Source organism: Haliotis asinina, chromosome 5 (assembly GCF_037392515.1).
Source record: "Haliotis asinina isolate JCU_RB_2024 chromosome 5, JCU_Hal_asi_v2, whole genome shotgun sequence".
NCBI lineage: Eukaryota > Metazoa > Mollusca > Gastropoda > Lepetellida > Haliotidae > Haliotis > Haliotis asinina.
In genome coordinates this window covers 24,584,332-24,600,625 of record NC_090284.1, presented here as the reverse complement: position 1 = coordinate 24,600,625, position 16,294 = coordinate 24,584,332, and the positions used below count along the sequence as shown (strand labels likewise).

The following is a 16,294-nucleotide window of genomic DNA, read 5'->3' as shown; positions in this document are numbered from 1 at the left end:
TCTTGTTTGACTTCCTAATCTGTAGCTTTGTCAGTACTTATGTAAAATCATACATCAGGATTGTCACTGCTTCACAGGTTTAAATACACCGCATTCATCCATCCCTTGGGTAAATGTATATAATTTTTGTTGTTGCTTTGCTGGCCTGATTCTGAAGAAACCATCCGCTATTCAGTACAATGAGTGCACACTGTACAGTACATATTACAATGTTTCTGACTCAGGTGTCAGATCGGCACATTGTTTCAGTATGATAAGGCCTCATTTGTCTTTATGGGCAGGCTAATGTGTTCATTGAGACCTTCACAGGCATATCTCATCTTGGGGCAAAGATACGATACATAGCATGATTAATTTCATGTTTTCATGAAATACTGGGGTTGGGGGAGTCATGGAGTGAGTGAGTGAGTGTTGTTTTATGCCACCTTTAGCAATATTCCAGCAATATCATGGCTGGGGACATCAGAAATGGGCTTCACACATTGTTCCCATGTGGGAAATTTAACCCGGGTCTTCAGTATGAACAGCAAATGTTCTAACCACAGGGCTACCCAAACGCCAATAAACAAAGAAAAATTAACTGAGCAAGCGTTTTGTGATGTATCAATACAGCAAAAGACATATTGTGTGTTGTATAGCTGCACTACAACTTCTGTCTTCTCAAGGGATGGAAGAATGAAGTGTATGCAAACCCAAATTGTACTAACAATGCCTCGGCAGATGAAAGTGTCACAGTATGTAACAGTTTTGAAAATGTATAATACTGAACTACATAATCAATACTTAACATACTCTTTTAAACATGACTTCTGTAGTGAAACACTTCTCTTACCTTCACTTGAAACTATGAAACAGATTATACTCGCCTTAGAAATACCAACTTTCTTGACATCATTTTATAATATTACTAGCATATACAGCAAGCATTTGATTAATGAGCAAGTTAATATTTTAATTTTCATCATTGAAAGAGTGATGAAACAAATTAGACATACACATGATATAAGATTGTGAGAAGAACTCCATCTTTGTGAAGATAAAACTTTTGTCTTGACAAAAAAAGAAAGAAATCAGAAACACTTTGGGAACATCATGGACACTAAGAGAGATAAGAAGTGAAGACAGAATATGGTGCACCAAGAACTGACTAATACTAAAGGCCTAACAAAACAAATGTCAAATTTAAGTGAAAGTGTGAAAGCCTTTCTGCAGTACAAATTTCTTTTGTAAAAGTATGATGAATCATCACAAGAATGAGTTTGCAGTGTTGAAGAAGGTAACATGACAGCGTTGATGACAAAGACGTAAGACCCAAACCCACCATGCTGCTATTAGCACAACTTTAACCATCATGCACCAGAAATACTACCTAAATCCACTGACGGCATATAAGGGCACGTACGAATGCCCACCACCTCTGAATCCAACCTTGAACATAGCCTTGGCGCATGTGCCTTTGTCTGCTTCTCCTCACTTTAGACAAAACAGATATGTGAGATGTGGCAGCCATTTTGAAAATGGATGAGTATTTGTCTTATAATTCTCATTGTATCCAAGGTGTGAGTATTTCAGTTATTTCACGAAGAATCAGTTTTGATGTGACAGGAAAATCCACACTGACAGAGGTTCCAGATCTTCAGACACACCTGGCAGCTAAGAAATGCAATTCTGACAAGCAAGATGCAGTGCAGGAAACACGGATTCCTACTAAAAGTAGTGTCTATGGTGTTTGGTAAATACAATGTTATTTTGGTGCCTTCAAGGTCTTTTAAAACTAAACCATGAACTACACTCCTTCATCTCACACAAACTTCACCGTTTCCCATTAACTGTGCAGTGAACTATTTAAGCTTGCAGGTGATGAATCAGGAAGCATCCTTGCAATGAATACTTAAAGTCAAGAATACAATACGCCATAAGGCCTGACTAACTTTATTTCTTGTTCTATGGATTTGCCAGTTATATTTTTTCAAGAATAAGAAAAAAAAAAAATTCGACCTGCTCAAAAATAAAATCTGTATGTTATAATGGCCAAAAATGTAAATTTACAGGAAACAGTCTTTTTAGATTGTTTTTCCTCCATGTGAACCACATAAATGCCAAAAGTTAAATACCTTTAGTACTTAAAAGGAATATATTACTATAACTGGCGATTAATATATTTTCTATTTTCCCTATTGCCCTTAGGTTTTCCAAGGACAAAAATCTGGAAAATAAGAAATAAAATTGGTCTGGCCTAAACTAAAACTACATTCTGTCTCACTAGGAAAAATGTTGGTTTTTTTTAGAGAAGCAGTTTCATGCCTGCTAAGTATATGTCTATCCCCAAACATCACTCATCACATCATCCTTTTCATAGCTTTACCTTTTTCTTCCAACATCATGGCAATATCTTTATCTTCTTCCTCATATCTGAAACCATTTCAGAAGATATTAGTCACTAATGAACCAATGTTCATTGTTACTTATGACTAGACAAAAGAAGCAGAGAGAAAAATCTGTCAGATACTGTCCCTTGGAGCATTTTTCAAATGAAGAACTCAAGAGTTACCTCCCTTTCATCATGAAAAACTTTTGGACTTGCTTTTACACAAAACTATTTTTGTTGAGAGACAAAGTAGAAACAAACAATTACATCCTTTTGAAACTTTGGATGCAAGGATGCTAAAATATAAATTCAATTGGTTCCATCATAAATCAAAAGTGAACATAATCCTGGAATATACCATACCTGATCCTGTCTTCATCAATACAGTCGATAATGCTGCTGCGCCGGTTAACAATATCCAGCTTCTTCTCTATAAGATCAGCCTCTCTCTTCTTCTGACTCTCAGTCTTCTCCGATTCTGGGGAAATAAAAATCTGTTAAATCTTGTTTCAAGTCTGATGGGCCCATCAGATCTCCAGGCTCTTCACAATCAACAAAATGTTTGTGGTGCCACAAAATTTGTAAGCCTACTGGCAAACAAGGATAAGGTGAACACCGACCTGATAATTGACATGTATTAGCATGTATGAGTGAAACCCACTGGCATTTGCCATTGTGAGGGAAGGGAACTAGGGATGCCCGCAATCAAGTGTAGAGCAATGGTTGATGCATGTGAATCTTATCAGCAAGGAATGTGCAGCTACGCAAGGAATCAATTTCATCGTCATGTACTGCATGTGTACTAGTATACACTGCTCTCCCTTTCACAAACCGCCTACTTCTCATAGTTGTGTTCTCTGTGCTGGTCAAACTAATCTTTTGTTTGCCAGTAGTATAAGCCATAGAGTTACAACAGGTAGTAACATTACAAATGCTTTGAGATCAGGATCCAGGACACAGTGTCAGTAACTGTCTGATCTTCTCACCCTGCTGAATATAAGAGTTGAAGTAAATCAGGAATGGGTTGTGTGCCCTTGTGCATCACCTTCACCCAACTGCAGGTGACCTTCTATGGTTAATGCCAAGGACTGGAAAGCTTTAATTGAGGGATACCAAGATTTGTTGGGTGTGGTGTGCCAAATACATACAGGGTTTGTTTCAGAGTGTCAAGATTAGATTGTCTTGTTTAACACACGCTTCACTGTTAGTAGTTACCTGGTATAGCCACAAGAAAATTCAGCATTTCATCGATGTCTTCCTGTTGATCCTCTAGATCCTGCTGCTTGGATCTGTCAATCACAACATTTATATTATTGGATTAGGTCCATGATACACATGTCAATGCAGCAGGAACTTGATATGCTCTTGTGTGGTGCTGTTGAACTCTCTGTGCCAACTAAGAACTTCACATATGGTTGAATCTGCTTAGAATGCCAAAACTGCATCACTGTCACAAGATGTCCCTTCACAAGGGTGAGGTGAGGTGAGGTGAGGTGAGGTGAGGTGAGGTGAGGTGAAATCTCATACTACTTCCGAATATTTCAAAGTTATGACAATGTACATGTGTGTGAATGTGCTTGTATTAGCCCAGATTTGAGCTGGTTTCGTAGTGCTAGCTCACTGAGATACCATACCACAGCTCTGCATGAATACGCCACTCGGACACAATACTGACTTTGAGTCGACCAGGAGCTGTTGTACCCCTTATTTCTGACTGGCAGAAAGGAACCAACAAGCACCATATTTTAACATGTTTCGGTGTGACACAACTGGGGATTGAACTCTAAATTTCCTGAGTTTCAACACTGTTTCCTTCCATGCGTGTGTCTGTATATGAGTGAGTAAGTGAGTTTAGTTTTACGCAGCACAGCAATATTCCAGCTATATGGCAGCAGTCTGTAAATAATCGAGTCTGGACCAGACAATCCAGTGATCAAGAACATGAGCATCGATCTGTGCAATTGGGAACCGATGAAAGGTGTCAACAAGTCAGCGAGCCTGACCACCCGATCCCATTAGTTGCCTCTTACGACAAGCACAGTCGCCTTGTATGGCAAGTATGGGTTGCTGAAGGCCTATTTTACCCCGGGACCTTCATGGGTCGTCTGTATATGATATGTGATATGTACTGGCATAATTGGTGTCAGTGACAAACATCATTACCAATTCCCTGCACTCACATGTATATTAGGTCAGCCTCTTTGCGAACCAGCTCGTTCTTGGAGTTGATGAGTTTGAACCATTCAATCATCATATCATCTTCCTCCTCTGTAGTATCCACTGAAAACGCAAGATCAGATGCTAAAACTCAACCTGTGTAACACAGACATGTCACAGCTGTCAGTCAAACCAACAACCTGGAAACCGTCACGCAGAATACCACTTCGTCACAACACACATTTGTAGCCAATTATCATCAATATTTTTAGAGGCAATCATTCTGCGCTCTTCAGTGTTATCTCCCTTTGTCTCCAACTGTACATGAATTAGCATATCAGTGTGCAAACCACATATTTTTTTATCAGAAAAGAAAACATACTGGTAGCTTTCTACTGGTATCTGTGACATGAAGATGCTATGGTTTGAGACAATGACAGTGGACATGTCTGTGGAAAACATTGGACTTAGCATGTAAGTGAATGTGCAAAAGACGGTGTGATGATAACAGTGAGGATGGGGCACAGACATAGCATCTCTAGATACATCCAGACTTGGGATTTCTGAACACGGATATAGAAAGCTACACAGTTAACCTTAATATAGAAACTCATCAACCTTAAATATGTTATTTACAAGTTGAATTTTGGATAATTCTGTTAAGAAGCATGATAGGAAAGTATTGGTACAAAGGGTAGAAGCTAAGGAGTTATGTGGTTCTTGAGGCAATCCTTCAATACAGAGATATTGCTGTTCTGTTTTTGTGAAAGTATTTTAGTATTGAGATCCATATATGACTAGATTGTTCATTGCAGACTCTATGAAGACACTAAGTTGTGAAACTCATGCAGAGAATGTAATACTGACAGTTTCTATCATGCATATATACTCACTCACTCATGAAAGGATATAACAAGATATACTTATATTCATACCAAAATAACAATGTAGTACCTAACATTATAAAGGAAGTTAGGTACTGTTACAACATAGTTTTCATGCATACCGATTATCCAGATGTTTAGTGCTGAACTCAACCACTGTCATAGAAACGACTATATGAGGTATATATTTATGATATTTGCACCAAAATGTATTTTTCTGGTTGCTATCATAATGCCCAATCAAATCAATTCAAACAGATGGTCCACACCCAGTTTAGACTTGTTAGGTGAATTTTGAAACTGGAGTTAGTGCCACTGATATAAATTGAGAGTACAGAACCCAGGTCTTGTTAAATGCCTTAAGAAAGTTCAGAAGGATAGATATGATAGACATATTTGATATCCTCGGTGTGTGCAGATAATGTCAATAATCTTGTTTGTTTACATGCATGTATACATTCATCATAAGAACAAGGTAACAAAATCAAATAAATTTAAAACATTAGTTTAAACCAGGACATACATGAATGATTGTACACAATAAATAAGCTTCCTCTTCAGCTTTAATCACACATTAAAATACATGTAAACTGCAAACAGATTAACAACACTGTCAAGGCATGTTTCTTAAAACTACAAGAACATTCACACTACTGACAAAGCAAAAAACAAACTGCATAACTATTCAACACAATAAGTTAAGAGTCACCAGACAACAAGGCCTGCGTAAAATAAAAAACTGCAGAAACCATTATAAAGTATTCCTTGGAATCCAACCGAAGAATCTGGTCATTGTAGGAAAAAAATGTCGTGTACAGGATGAGGTGGGATTATTTCCTGGGGGTGGTTAAACAAAGCATTGTATAGAAAAACATAAAAATTGAAATAAGTAAACAACCGGCAGTATTTTTCATGATTGTCAGGTTGTTTTGATTTTGACAATGAAATGGTATGATTGTACTCGGGAGTGATGACACACAGGATGATACTTATGACATGGGATGACACAGGACAACATGACGATAAGGATGATGAGGATACTGACGATACAAAGGGAGGTAATAACCTTGTCACCAGGTCTGAAGTACCTCAGTGCTGTACACGGTCATGCCATTACACTACCGGAAACACAACATAAAAAGCAACTGATGAAAATGGTTACCCCAGGAAAATCAACTTATTCTCCTTCTTGCCTCTCTGATCTGAAAGGTTAGAATAGCACATGAAATTCATTAGCATAACAGGCGTGTTAGGCAAGGAGCTTCAGCTGAGATTTTCATGCATGTCGATCTGCATCTCCCAAAGTGATGAGTCTTCAATGGATGATCACATGAATGGCACGAGGTATTCATAACACCAACCAACATACAGCAGAATGTTGAGAAATTCAAAGGTCAAGAAAAAGAACAGGAAAGCAGTAAACAAAATGTGAAAAAAAAGATAATTAAAAAATTACAAGTGCAAAGACAAAAACTGTCAAAATGTATAACTATCTACTATTAACTGATAAAAATGTTAAACAAACTGCATTTTTCGTTTATCCTCATTCAAAGAAAAATACTATTTTTCATTTGTAAACATTTTTTGTTGTAAAAAACGATGCTTTGGGAAGTGTGAGACCTTAAAAGAAATTGTAATGGTGGTTTAAGCATTTTTTTCATCATGTTTCTAAAGTTCGAATTAGCTAGAATTATTCTATATATTTAGAACACAAATGAATTTGTCTGCTGTAAGTTAATTAGAATGAACAAATGACATTACAACTCCAGAGTATACAAACAATCAAAGCATATTCTTTGATTATCAGTTTAACATGTTAAAGAATATTACAGTTGGCATTCTGAAACAATGGTGTATCTACTGAGCGGTTAGTGAATGGCTAGTGGTTGGCTACAGCAAGTGATACATAAAGACTAGGTGTTATAGATTGTGCTACAATTGTGCTAAATAACCTACCATGTTATGCAAGCCATTGTTGAACTCTTTAAACAAACTGGGTGTTATCAGAATTCAAACAAAGTCAATTACTCTAACTTGGTTAAAATCATGCTGTTGTGAAATAAAAAAATCAAAATATCTTACAAAACAAGATTTAATTTGTTGAATTAATAATTAAAAACAGGCTGTTGTTAAACAGTACAAATTATCTTTCAAAACTAGCTTTAATATTTTGGGGAATTAAAACCTCATCATTTTGCATTTGTGGAATTATGATAGATACATACATATATATATATATATTCACAGAAACCAAATATTTTTATATTTAACCTATAAGGCAGTATATAATAATTACTCGACACACACTTAGTCCTATTTTGCTGATAATGTAGCTAAGGAAGCCAAAGGCAATAAGATGGTAGAGTTATTAGTCTTTGCAGTACGCACAATCAACACTGGAACAATGACCAACACTCAACATGGGAGAAATAACAACGAAGGATGTAAAACTGGGATGGCAATGTTAGGGTTACTATGGCGATATTTACCATTTCGGATTGAGTCCTCCAAATCTCGTCCCCTCATTTCCAGGTTATTCAGTTTCTTGTCAATGTCGTCAAGCTGTCTCTGGATTACGACAGGAGACATTCGGCCTGGACTCACCATCTGTGGACATTTTTCAGAGAAGACTACTTACTGGTAGATGGCAACGTAACAAATACTAAATCAGTTGTTGACCATCAATATTTTGCTCAGTATCTATGCATTCTGCCCTCCATAAAATTGATGGAAAACATATGAATAGACTGCTTGAAGTTTTTAATATTCTTACTGTGTCTTTAACTTTTGAGGAGTCAAAGTTCATAAGAGATGGTGAGAGCAGACTAATACAAAAAAATAAATTATCTTGTTCAGGTCTATTCTGGAAGTGGATTTTGAATCTGGATGGTCAATTCCAACATGATAAAGAGAAAAATGGTGGACTTTTGGATTCATGATATAGATTTCCTTAAGTCAGTGAAAATTTGATTGAAGAGTTGATTTCCAACAGGCCTTACCTTAGAAGGAGTTCCCCTTGGAGCTGGTGGACGCTGTGGTGGAGTCTTCACTGGTGATGGAGGCTCCTTCTTGTTCTTCTCTGTTGAGTCAAACTCAAAGCCAGATCCTATTGAGATCTTCTTGAGCTGTCTTACAGGGGCTTTGGGACTAGGAGGAGGGCTCACTGCCTTTGGTGAAATCTTTAGTCTTGGTGGTCGAACTGGGGTGTCACCTATCAGGTTAGATGTCCTAGGCTTCTTCTGAGGAGCAGTTTGAACCAGCTTAGAGTCAGCTGAATCTGAATGCATAGCCTTGCTTTTTTCTGGATCAATGAATGCTTGCTTATTGTGAGCCAATCGTCTTTGAGCTTCCAGTTGCCATGAAGGTTTCTCTGTGGAATCATCCAATAAACTTGCTGACTTTGCTCTTTCTTTAACACCCGGGGAGCCTTGCTCATCTTTAGGCTTTACTCTCAATTCCACCTGATTAGATTTGCCTTGTTTTTTGGAGGCAGACTCTTCTAGCAAAATATCAGCTGATTTTGGCCTTGCCTTTTCAGCTTTTCGTTTCTCTAAAGCCTTCATCCATTGAGGTGTGTCATCATCAGCAACAGGCTCAGACTTGTGTGTCGTGTTACTGTCCAGCAGCTGATCTGGTTTACGTTGACCTTTTTCTTGCAATCTCTGCTTCCATGCTGGGACCTGGTCTGATGCTTCCAGCTTTGACTTCTGCTCTGACTTACTCTCCTGCAGCAGATCAGATCCTCTTGTCTTTGAATGATCAGTTGTTTTCCAAGATTGGTTACTTTCAGAGTTTTTGCTTGAAACATTACTGTCCAGCAGTAAATTGTTCTTATTTGATTTCTGATCCTTCAAACCTGTAACCTTCTTCCAGCTTGGCACATTCTCCTCTTGTTTTGACTTACTTGTGTCATTACTTTTGAACTTTTCAGCACCAGACGTCAAATTTACATTTGAAGATATTGCACTTATTTTGCTTGAGGAGGAGTCCGTGACTTTTGGAGTCTGTTCACCTTTTGATATTATGCTATCACTCTCCTTTTCATCCTTTTTGAAAATTCCTATTTTGTCTGACACAAATGAAAAAGGGGACTTACTTTTCCTGTCTCTAGTAGTTTCCTCCTTCTTGGATACATCAGCCACACCTGTTGTTCTAGCAACACTTAATTCAACTTTAGATTTTGGAAGAGCAGATTCACTCTTTGGCCGATTGGAAGTTGTCTCTGTTGTTGACTTAGAAACAGGCGGCATGTTGTGTGATGATTTATCTGTTGGTGATGTCACATCATCTGTTTTACTTTGTCTAACATTAGCTAGACTTGCTAACAGTCCACCTAAAACCCTCTTTTCCTGAACCGGGTTCTTCTCAGTCGGGCTGACTAACACCGCAACTGGTTCGGACCCTGGTCTTGGATGTGACGCTTTCTGTAATGCCTCGTCTACATCCATCGGGCTCTCAGATCTACTATCAGCTACATATATCCTGGGAGGTTTAAGAGGTGCTACACTGCTCGAGGTTGTTACATTAACAGCTGTACTGGTGGTGCCTTTCGAAACATTGGTCATGGTGCTCTTTGGAGCATTGGTTGTGGTGGTGGTTTTGAGGATGCCCACCTTGCTTGTAGGTTTTGTGGAAGAGGTGGTGGTAGTGGTGGATAGGTTGACTGTGGTGTGACTTGATTTATAGGAGAAAGACGGGGGCATGGATGAGGGGATGGGTTGAGCAGAATCTGTATGTGGGGTGTACTTCGTGGCCTGCGCAGTTGGGGGTTGTGATGTTGGGAGGGGAGGAGGTGGGGAGTCAGGTGTGGTCACCTTATTTTTGGCATGAGATTTATCATTTGATAACAACAACTTTTTCCCAAACAAAGGTGATTTGTGTTTCACCTCATCAGGTTTGTGGGACTTATCATTTTTTCCATCAAATGTCTTCTTAACAGCTGTTGGAGACACATGTTTTAATTTTGCTCCAAAAGCTTCAGATGTGTCCATTTTTTCAACTTTCGTAGTTTCCTTAAGACCTAAATTCCTTGCCTTTGGCACAGGAAAGGCTGCCTTACTACTTGTCTCAGTAGACTTAGTGGGGTCTGTTTTAGAGGAAAGGAACCCTGACTTAGTTTCTTTGGGTTTTGATTCTTCAGCTTTCGTATTAGATTCTTTATTCTTTGAAAGGAAACCAAATTCATGTTTGTCAAACTTCTTTGCATTGAATGTTGGTGTGGGGGGCTCGGCTTTCTTACCATCATCGGGCTCTTTGGTGGCAGTTTGTAAAATGAGAGGTCGATTTTGCTTATACTTAGGAACATCACTTTCTTTCTTGTCAACTTCCATCCTGCTTTTCAGCCGCTCCAACAATGGATCAGGTTTTGATGATGAACCTCCTCCAGTTGCAGCTGTTGTTTGTGATCTAGCATCAGTTGAAAACAACGACTTATTTGGATCACTTTTACTGTTCTGTGATGGTTCCACATGTTTCAGTCCATTTGACTTCACCAAAGAGGGATTCTCGTCAGTTTTACGCACTTTCGCTTTACTTTCAAAGTCATCTGAAGGTGAGGTAAGAGATGATTTAAAAACCTTGGCAGTCGGGGATAGCTCACTATGGCGGAAACAAGATCTGTGGTACAGTTTGCCATTTTCAATCTGTCGTTCCAATAAATATACTTTGTTGTTGCAGATGACACATTTATCTCCCAGAGTGCTGGTCTTCTTGGTTTCCTCATTTTTCTTTGATGCTGCCTGCATTTGAAAAGAAATAACCAAGAAATCATATAAGTGAAACAATATACAATACATTTAGGAGAAAAGGTGTTGGTATTGAAGGTACTACTTTCCAGGGCCCCACTCTACAAAGTAATCTTAGTGCTAAGGTGATTGTACTTTAACATACGATTACAATTCTCATAGCGCAGAAGCCTGAATATTAACCTTTATTCTATAGTGACACCCTGTTAGTCTGAAAAAAAAAGGCTACTTTTTGGAATATTAATATGTATTATACACTGACAGACTGGTCAGTCGGAAAACACAACTTTCCAGAATATTAAGCAGTAGACAATAGCATGATGTAATAAAATTGATCTTTTTTACTTATCCTGAATCATGCTTATTATGCTTTATCTCCTCCCTCTATGTGAAGACAGATATCCTGACACAGATGGAGGAGATAAGCGTAATAAGCATGAGTAAAGATAAGGGAAACGAATGTCTACTGGTCCCTTACAGTGTGGTGTTATCACAAAAAGCGACTATATGAATTGGGTGATAGAGCTTAGAGATAAGTCAGGATAAGGGAAATGAATATCTACTGGTCCCTTACAGTGTGGTGTTGATCACAAAAAGCGAGTATATGAAATGGGTGATAGAGCTTAGAGATAAGTCAGGATAAGGGAAACGAATATCTACTGGTCCCTTACAGTGTGGTGTTGATCACAAAAAGCGAGTATATGAATTGGGTGATAGAGCTTTGAGATAAGTCAGGATAAGGGAAACGAATGTCTACTGGTCCCTTACAGTGTGGTGTTTATCACAAAAAGTGAGTATATGAATTGGGTGATAGAGCTTAGAGACATGTTTGTTAATGTGATGCACATGTGATGATGTGAATTGATAATCTTGATGTCAGTTGCTGGACTGTTTTGTCACAACATGAATATTCTCAGGTTATTATCTTATGTGTTAAACATTGCCTGGGGTTGTATTCGACAGAGATATTAAATTGTACCCATAATTTGAAGTATATCATCTGGGGGAGTGGGTTTCATTAACAGGAAGAATGTGTTTCACAGTAGACATATAAGACAAAAATGAGACCAAAAAGGTATTTCCTTCAAGAATATTTCAGTAAATCTTGGTTTGAAACAAGGAAAAAAAATGTTCAATCCCTGTTAAAGACATATTTGCCACAATACTTACAGATTCCACATTCCTATCATTGGCTGGAGCAAACCGCTTGATTTCTGGGCCAGTGACTGGCTGAACAGCAGGGGATCTCTTGTGTGAACTGCTTGACGTCTGCTTGGCTGTTACACCTGGTCCACCTACTGATAGGACAGGAAGTAGCGATGTTAGTAGCTGCTGTTGATGTCACTGTTCCAACGTTATTAGGATTAAGGTGTTGGCAATTTATAGAAAAGAGGACAAGTTTGACATTTTCTCAGAGGAATAGTTAATATACTGAACATCATTGAAAACGCACCACCTGTAAATTTTGAAATAAGGCAACAGAATCTTTTGGAAATGGAAAATTAATGGTGGGAATTTTGATAATAACACACTAGATCGTAAATAACGCTCTACAGTAAAAAACGGATCGTTCGAACACATCATCGAACACATCACATGAAAACAACAAAATTCATGCACATCACACACGAAGGGCACAAATTGCATGCAGAAAGCATGCTGTTCAGGGGTATAAATGACCTTCGGCACAAAACCTCTCATTTTCGCAGTACTTTCGTAAGTAAAGTTTTTTCGCCATGCCAAGATTGTCACCAGAGGAATGAGAACAGGCCTTGGGTATGTTGCAGATCGGCGCTTCAAGCAGAAACATTGCACGACAATTTGGGTGTCATCATTCGACCATTCTGAGGCTTGCTAACAGATACCAACAAACAGGAACCAGCAGGGACCGGCAACGCCCAGGTCAGGCACGTGTTACCACCCCTCGTCAAGATCGAGACATTGTACGGCGCCATATTCGGGATCGAACCTTGCCCGCTGCCAGAACCGCCAACGCTGTCCAGGGTCGACGTGGTTTGATCAGCACTTCCACCGTCCGACGCCATCTCCGTGCGGCAGGGTTACGTTGTCAACGCCCTTACGTTGGACCCATCCTGACTGACAGGCATCGCCGTGAACGCCGACAATGGGCTGAACAGCATCGTGTGTGGTTGTTACGACGTTGGCACGGTGTGGTGTTCTCCGACGAGTCGCGTTTTCACTTGCGAAATGCTGACGGGCGTCTACGGGTATGGCATCGACGGGGTGAACGTTATCATCAGGATTGTGTTGTGCAAACCGATCGGTGGGGTGGAGGCAGCATTATGGTGTGGGGAGGGATAAGTTATCACCACAGAACCGCTCTGATTGTTTGTCGTGGCAGAGTGAATGCCGTTTACTACCGTGACAACATTCTTCAGAACAACGTCGTTCCCTTCTTTTACCAGCATCAAGATCTGCACACATTTCAACATGACAATGCACGAGCCCACACTGCACGTGTTTCGATACAGTATCTGGCTAACAACAACATTCCTCTACTTCACTGGCCTGCATTGTCACCAGATTTGTCACCCATCGAACACTTGTGGGATTACATCGGCCAACGCCTTGCACGTCGTCCGCAGATCAACAACCTTGGGGAACTCGACAATGCCTTGCAGCAAGAGTGGAATGCAGTGCCTTAGGACTTTATTCAGAGACTTATCCGTTCAATGAGGAGACGTTGCACAGCTTGTGTTGCTGCTAACGGGGGTCATACACACTACTGACTTTCCATTTTGACCCCATCTTTATTTCATTGTCAGCTGCATTAAATCTTCACTGTTTTGCTTGATTGTTTTTTGCTTCTTTTCTTTATCAAACATTGGTCTACACAAATATGTAAAATTTACATAGATTGCTCACTTCTGCTCTTAGAAATCCACAATTTTAGGGGTGGTGCGTTTTCAATGATGTTCAGTATATATGAAGACAAAACTGCAGCCACTGCAGTGTTCATGAATGGTGTTTAAAAGTAACAGGACATTGGGTCGGTCTGTCTTACCCACTGAAACTTCACAGGACCCATGGAAAAAAATTAAACACACATTTCAGATTTAACATTTCTTATAATTGGGATTCAAATTATATGATAACAGACAGAACATTTATAAACAGCAAACAAGTGTCACATGCCACAAATAACAATTTAGACAAAGTCATTGTGAAATATTCAGTTAGACACTGGGGCCGGCAGGTTAGCGACTTCTGACAGCTGGCGAATCTGCTGGATTTGTCAGAGGGTCAGACACTATTTGTGGACACTGCTCTGATTAAAAATATATATTAAACAGCAAAAGAAATGCAACTCTGGCTTTTTGTCAAGTTTTCAAAAAGAAGACTTAAACATGAACACTTACTTTCATGTGATTTCATTTTTTTTAAAACTGCATTTCTTTTGCTGTTCAGTAGACATTAACATTAATGTTTATTTTGAAATGACCTGCATGCACTGTCTCAAACAATGGGTCCGCAATGTTTTGGGAGTTTAATTTGTCATATTATGGGATAATAGATCTAAATGGTTTCTGAGTACATAAACATGAGCTGCGGTCTGTGCAACTTCATCCCATTCCATATCTTTAAATCTTTGTCCCAAAATTCCTCCCTGCCTGGAACTATGTGTAAGTATCTCACACTGTGGAGCATCCTTGAAGTAGTTGTAGTACTGCGACACGTAGGTGACAACACTCAGCTTGTCTGGAACACGGATGTCAACCATATCCTGTGCTTCCAACAACGCCGGGATCCCTAACTCACGCTCTGCAACCTCAAACGCCTGAAACATCAACACCAACATGTTTGAGAGAGTGAGTGACTGAGTGAGCACCTGGGTGGGAGGCGGAGTGTGTAAGCATGTGACTGTGATTGAGTGAAAGAGAGGTTGTGTGGATGACTGAGTGAGCACCTGGGTGGGAGGCGGAGTGTGTAAGCATGTGACTGTGATTGAGTGAGGGAGAGGTTGTGTGGTAGACTGAGTGAGCACCTGGGTGGGAGGCGGAGTGTGTAAGCATGTGACTGTGATTGAGTGAGTGAGAGGTTGTGTGGTAGACTGAGTGAGCTCCTGGGTGGGAGGCGGAGTGTGTAAGCATGTGACTGTGATTGAGTGAAAGAGAGGTTGTGTGGATGACTGAGTGAGCACCTGGGTGGGAGGCGGAGTGTGTAAGCATGTGACTGTGATTGAGTGAGGGAGAGGTTGTGTGGTAGACTGAGTGAGCTCCTGGGTGGGAGGCGGAGTGTGTAAGCATGTGACTGTGATTGAGTGAAAGAGAGGTTGTGTGGATGACTGAGTGAGCACCTGGGTGGGAGGCGGAGTGTGTAAGCATGTGACTGTGATTGAGTGAGTGAGAGGTTGTGTGGTAGACTGAGTGAGCACCTGAGTGGGAGGCGGAGTGTGTAAGCATGTGACTGTGATAGAGTGAATGAGAGGTTGTGTGAGTGACTGAGTGAGCACCTGGGTGGGAGGCGGAGTGTGTAAGCATGTGACTGTGATTGAGTGAGAGAGAGGTTGTGTGAGTGAGTGAGTGAGCACCTGGGTGGGAGGCGGAGCGTGTAAGCATGTGACTGTGATTGAGTGAGAGAGAGGTTGTGTGAGTGAGTGAGCACCTGGGTGGGAGGCAGAGCACGTAAGCATGTGACTGTGATTTGAGTGAGTGAGAGGTTGTGTGGATGACTGAGTGAGCACCTGGGTGGGAGGCGGAGTGTGTAAGCATGTGACTGTGATTGAGTGAGTGAGAGGAGAATTGTGTGAGCAGCTGAGTGAGAGAGCAAGCTGCTGTGTGAGAGACTGAGTGTGTGAATGGGTGATTGAGTGTGAGAGAGAAAAAAAGAGAGAATGAGAGAGCATGTGTGTGAATGAGCGAGCAGGTGAATGTGTGAGTGGTTAATTGAGTGAATTTGGGGGCAAACAATCCATAAAACCTAAACTACTGAAATGGAAACATATAACAACAGCCCATTGCAGACCATGTACAAATGTACTGCATAAGTAAAGTTTTTCATTTCTTTCAAAACCCAACTTGAAGGTGAAACATGCTGACACCTAGAGGCAGCAGTATGTAATAATTGAACCATATACATAACAGTGTTATCTGAATAATTCTCTTGGGCTACCTTGATGG

General features: G+C 40.0%; 1 protein-coding gene across 1 annotated transcript in view; it reads right to left on the bottom strand.

The window, feature by feature from the left end:
- The window catches only part of LOC137283178 (MICAL-like protein 2), a 60,783-nt gene that overhangs the window by 5,491 nt on the left and 38,998 nt on the right, over window positions 1-16,294 (bottom strand). The window contains exons 4-11 of the mRNA XM_067814621.1: window positions 14,811-14,952; window positions 12,324-12,451; window positions 8,409-11,147; window positions 7,899-8,016; window positions 4,549-4,648; window positions 3,584-3,657; window positions 2,732-2,846; window positions 2,366-2,412 (exon numbers count right to left, since the gene is read on the bottom strand). Of these exons, the coding sequence (XP_067670722.1) occupies window positions 2,366-2,412; window positions 2,732-2,846; window positions 3,584-3,657; window positions 4,549-4,648; window positions 7,899-8,016; window positions 8,409-11,147; window positions 12,324-12,451; window positions 14,811-14,952 (3,463 nt within the window). The remainder of the gene's footprint in view (window positions 1-2,365; window positions 2,413-2,731; window positions 2,847-3,583; window positions 3,658-4,548; window positions 4,649-7,898; window positions 8,017-8,408; window positions 11,148-12,323; window positions 12,452-14,810; window positions 14,953-16,294) is intronic.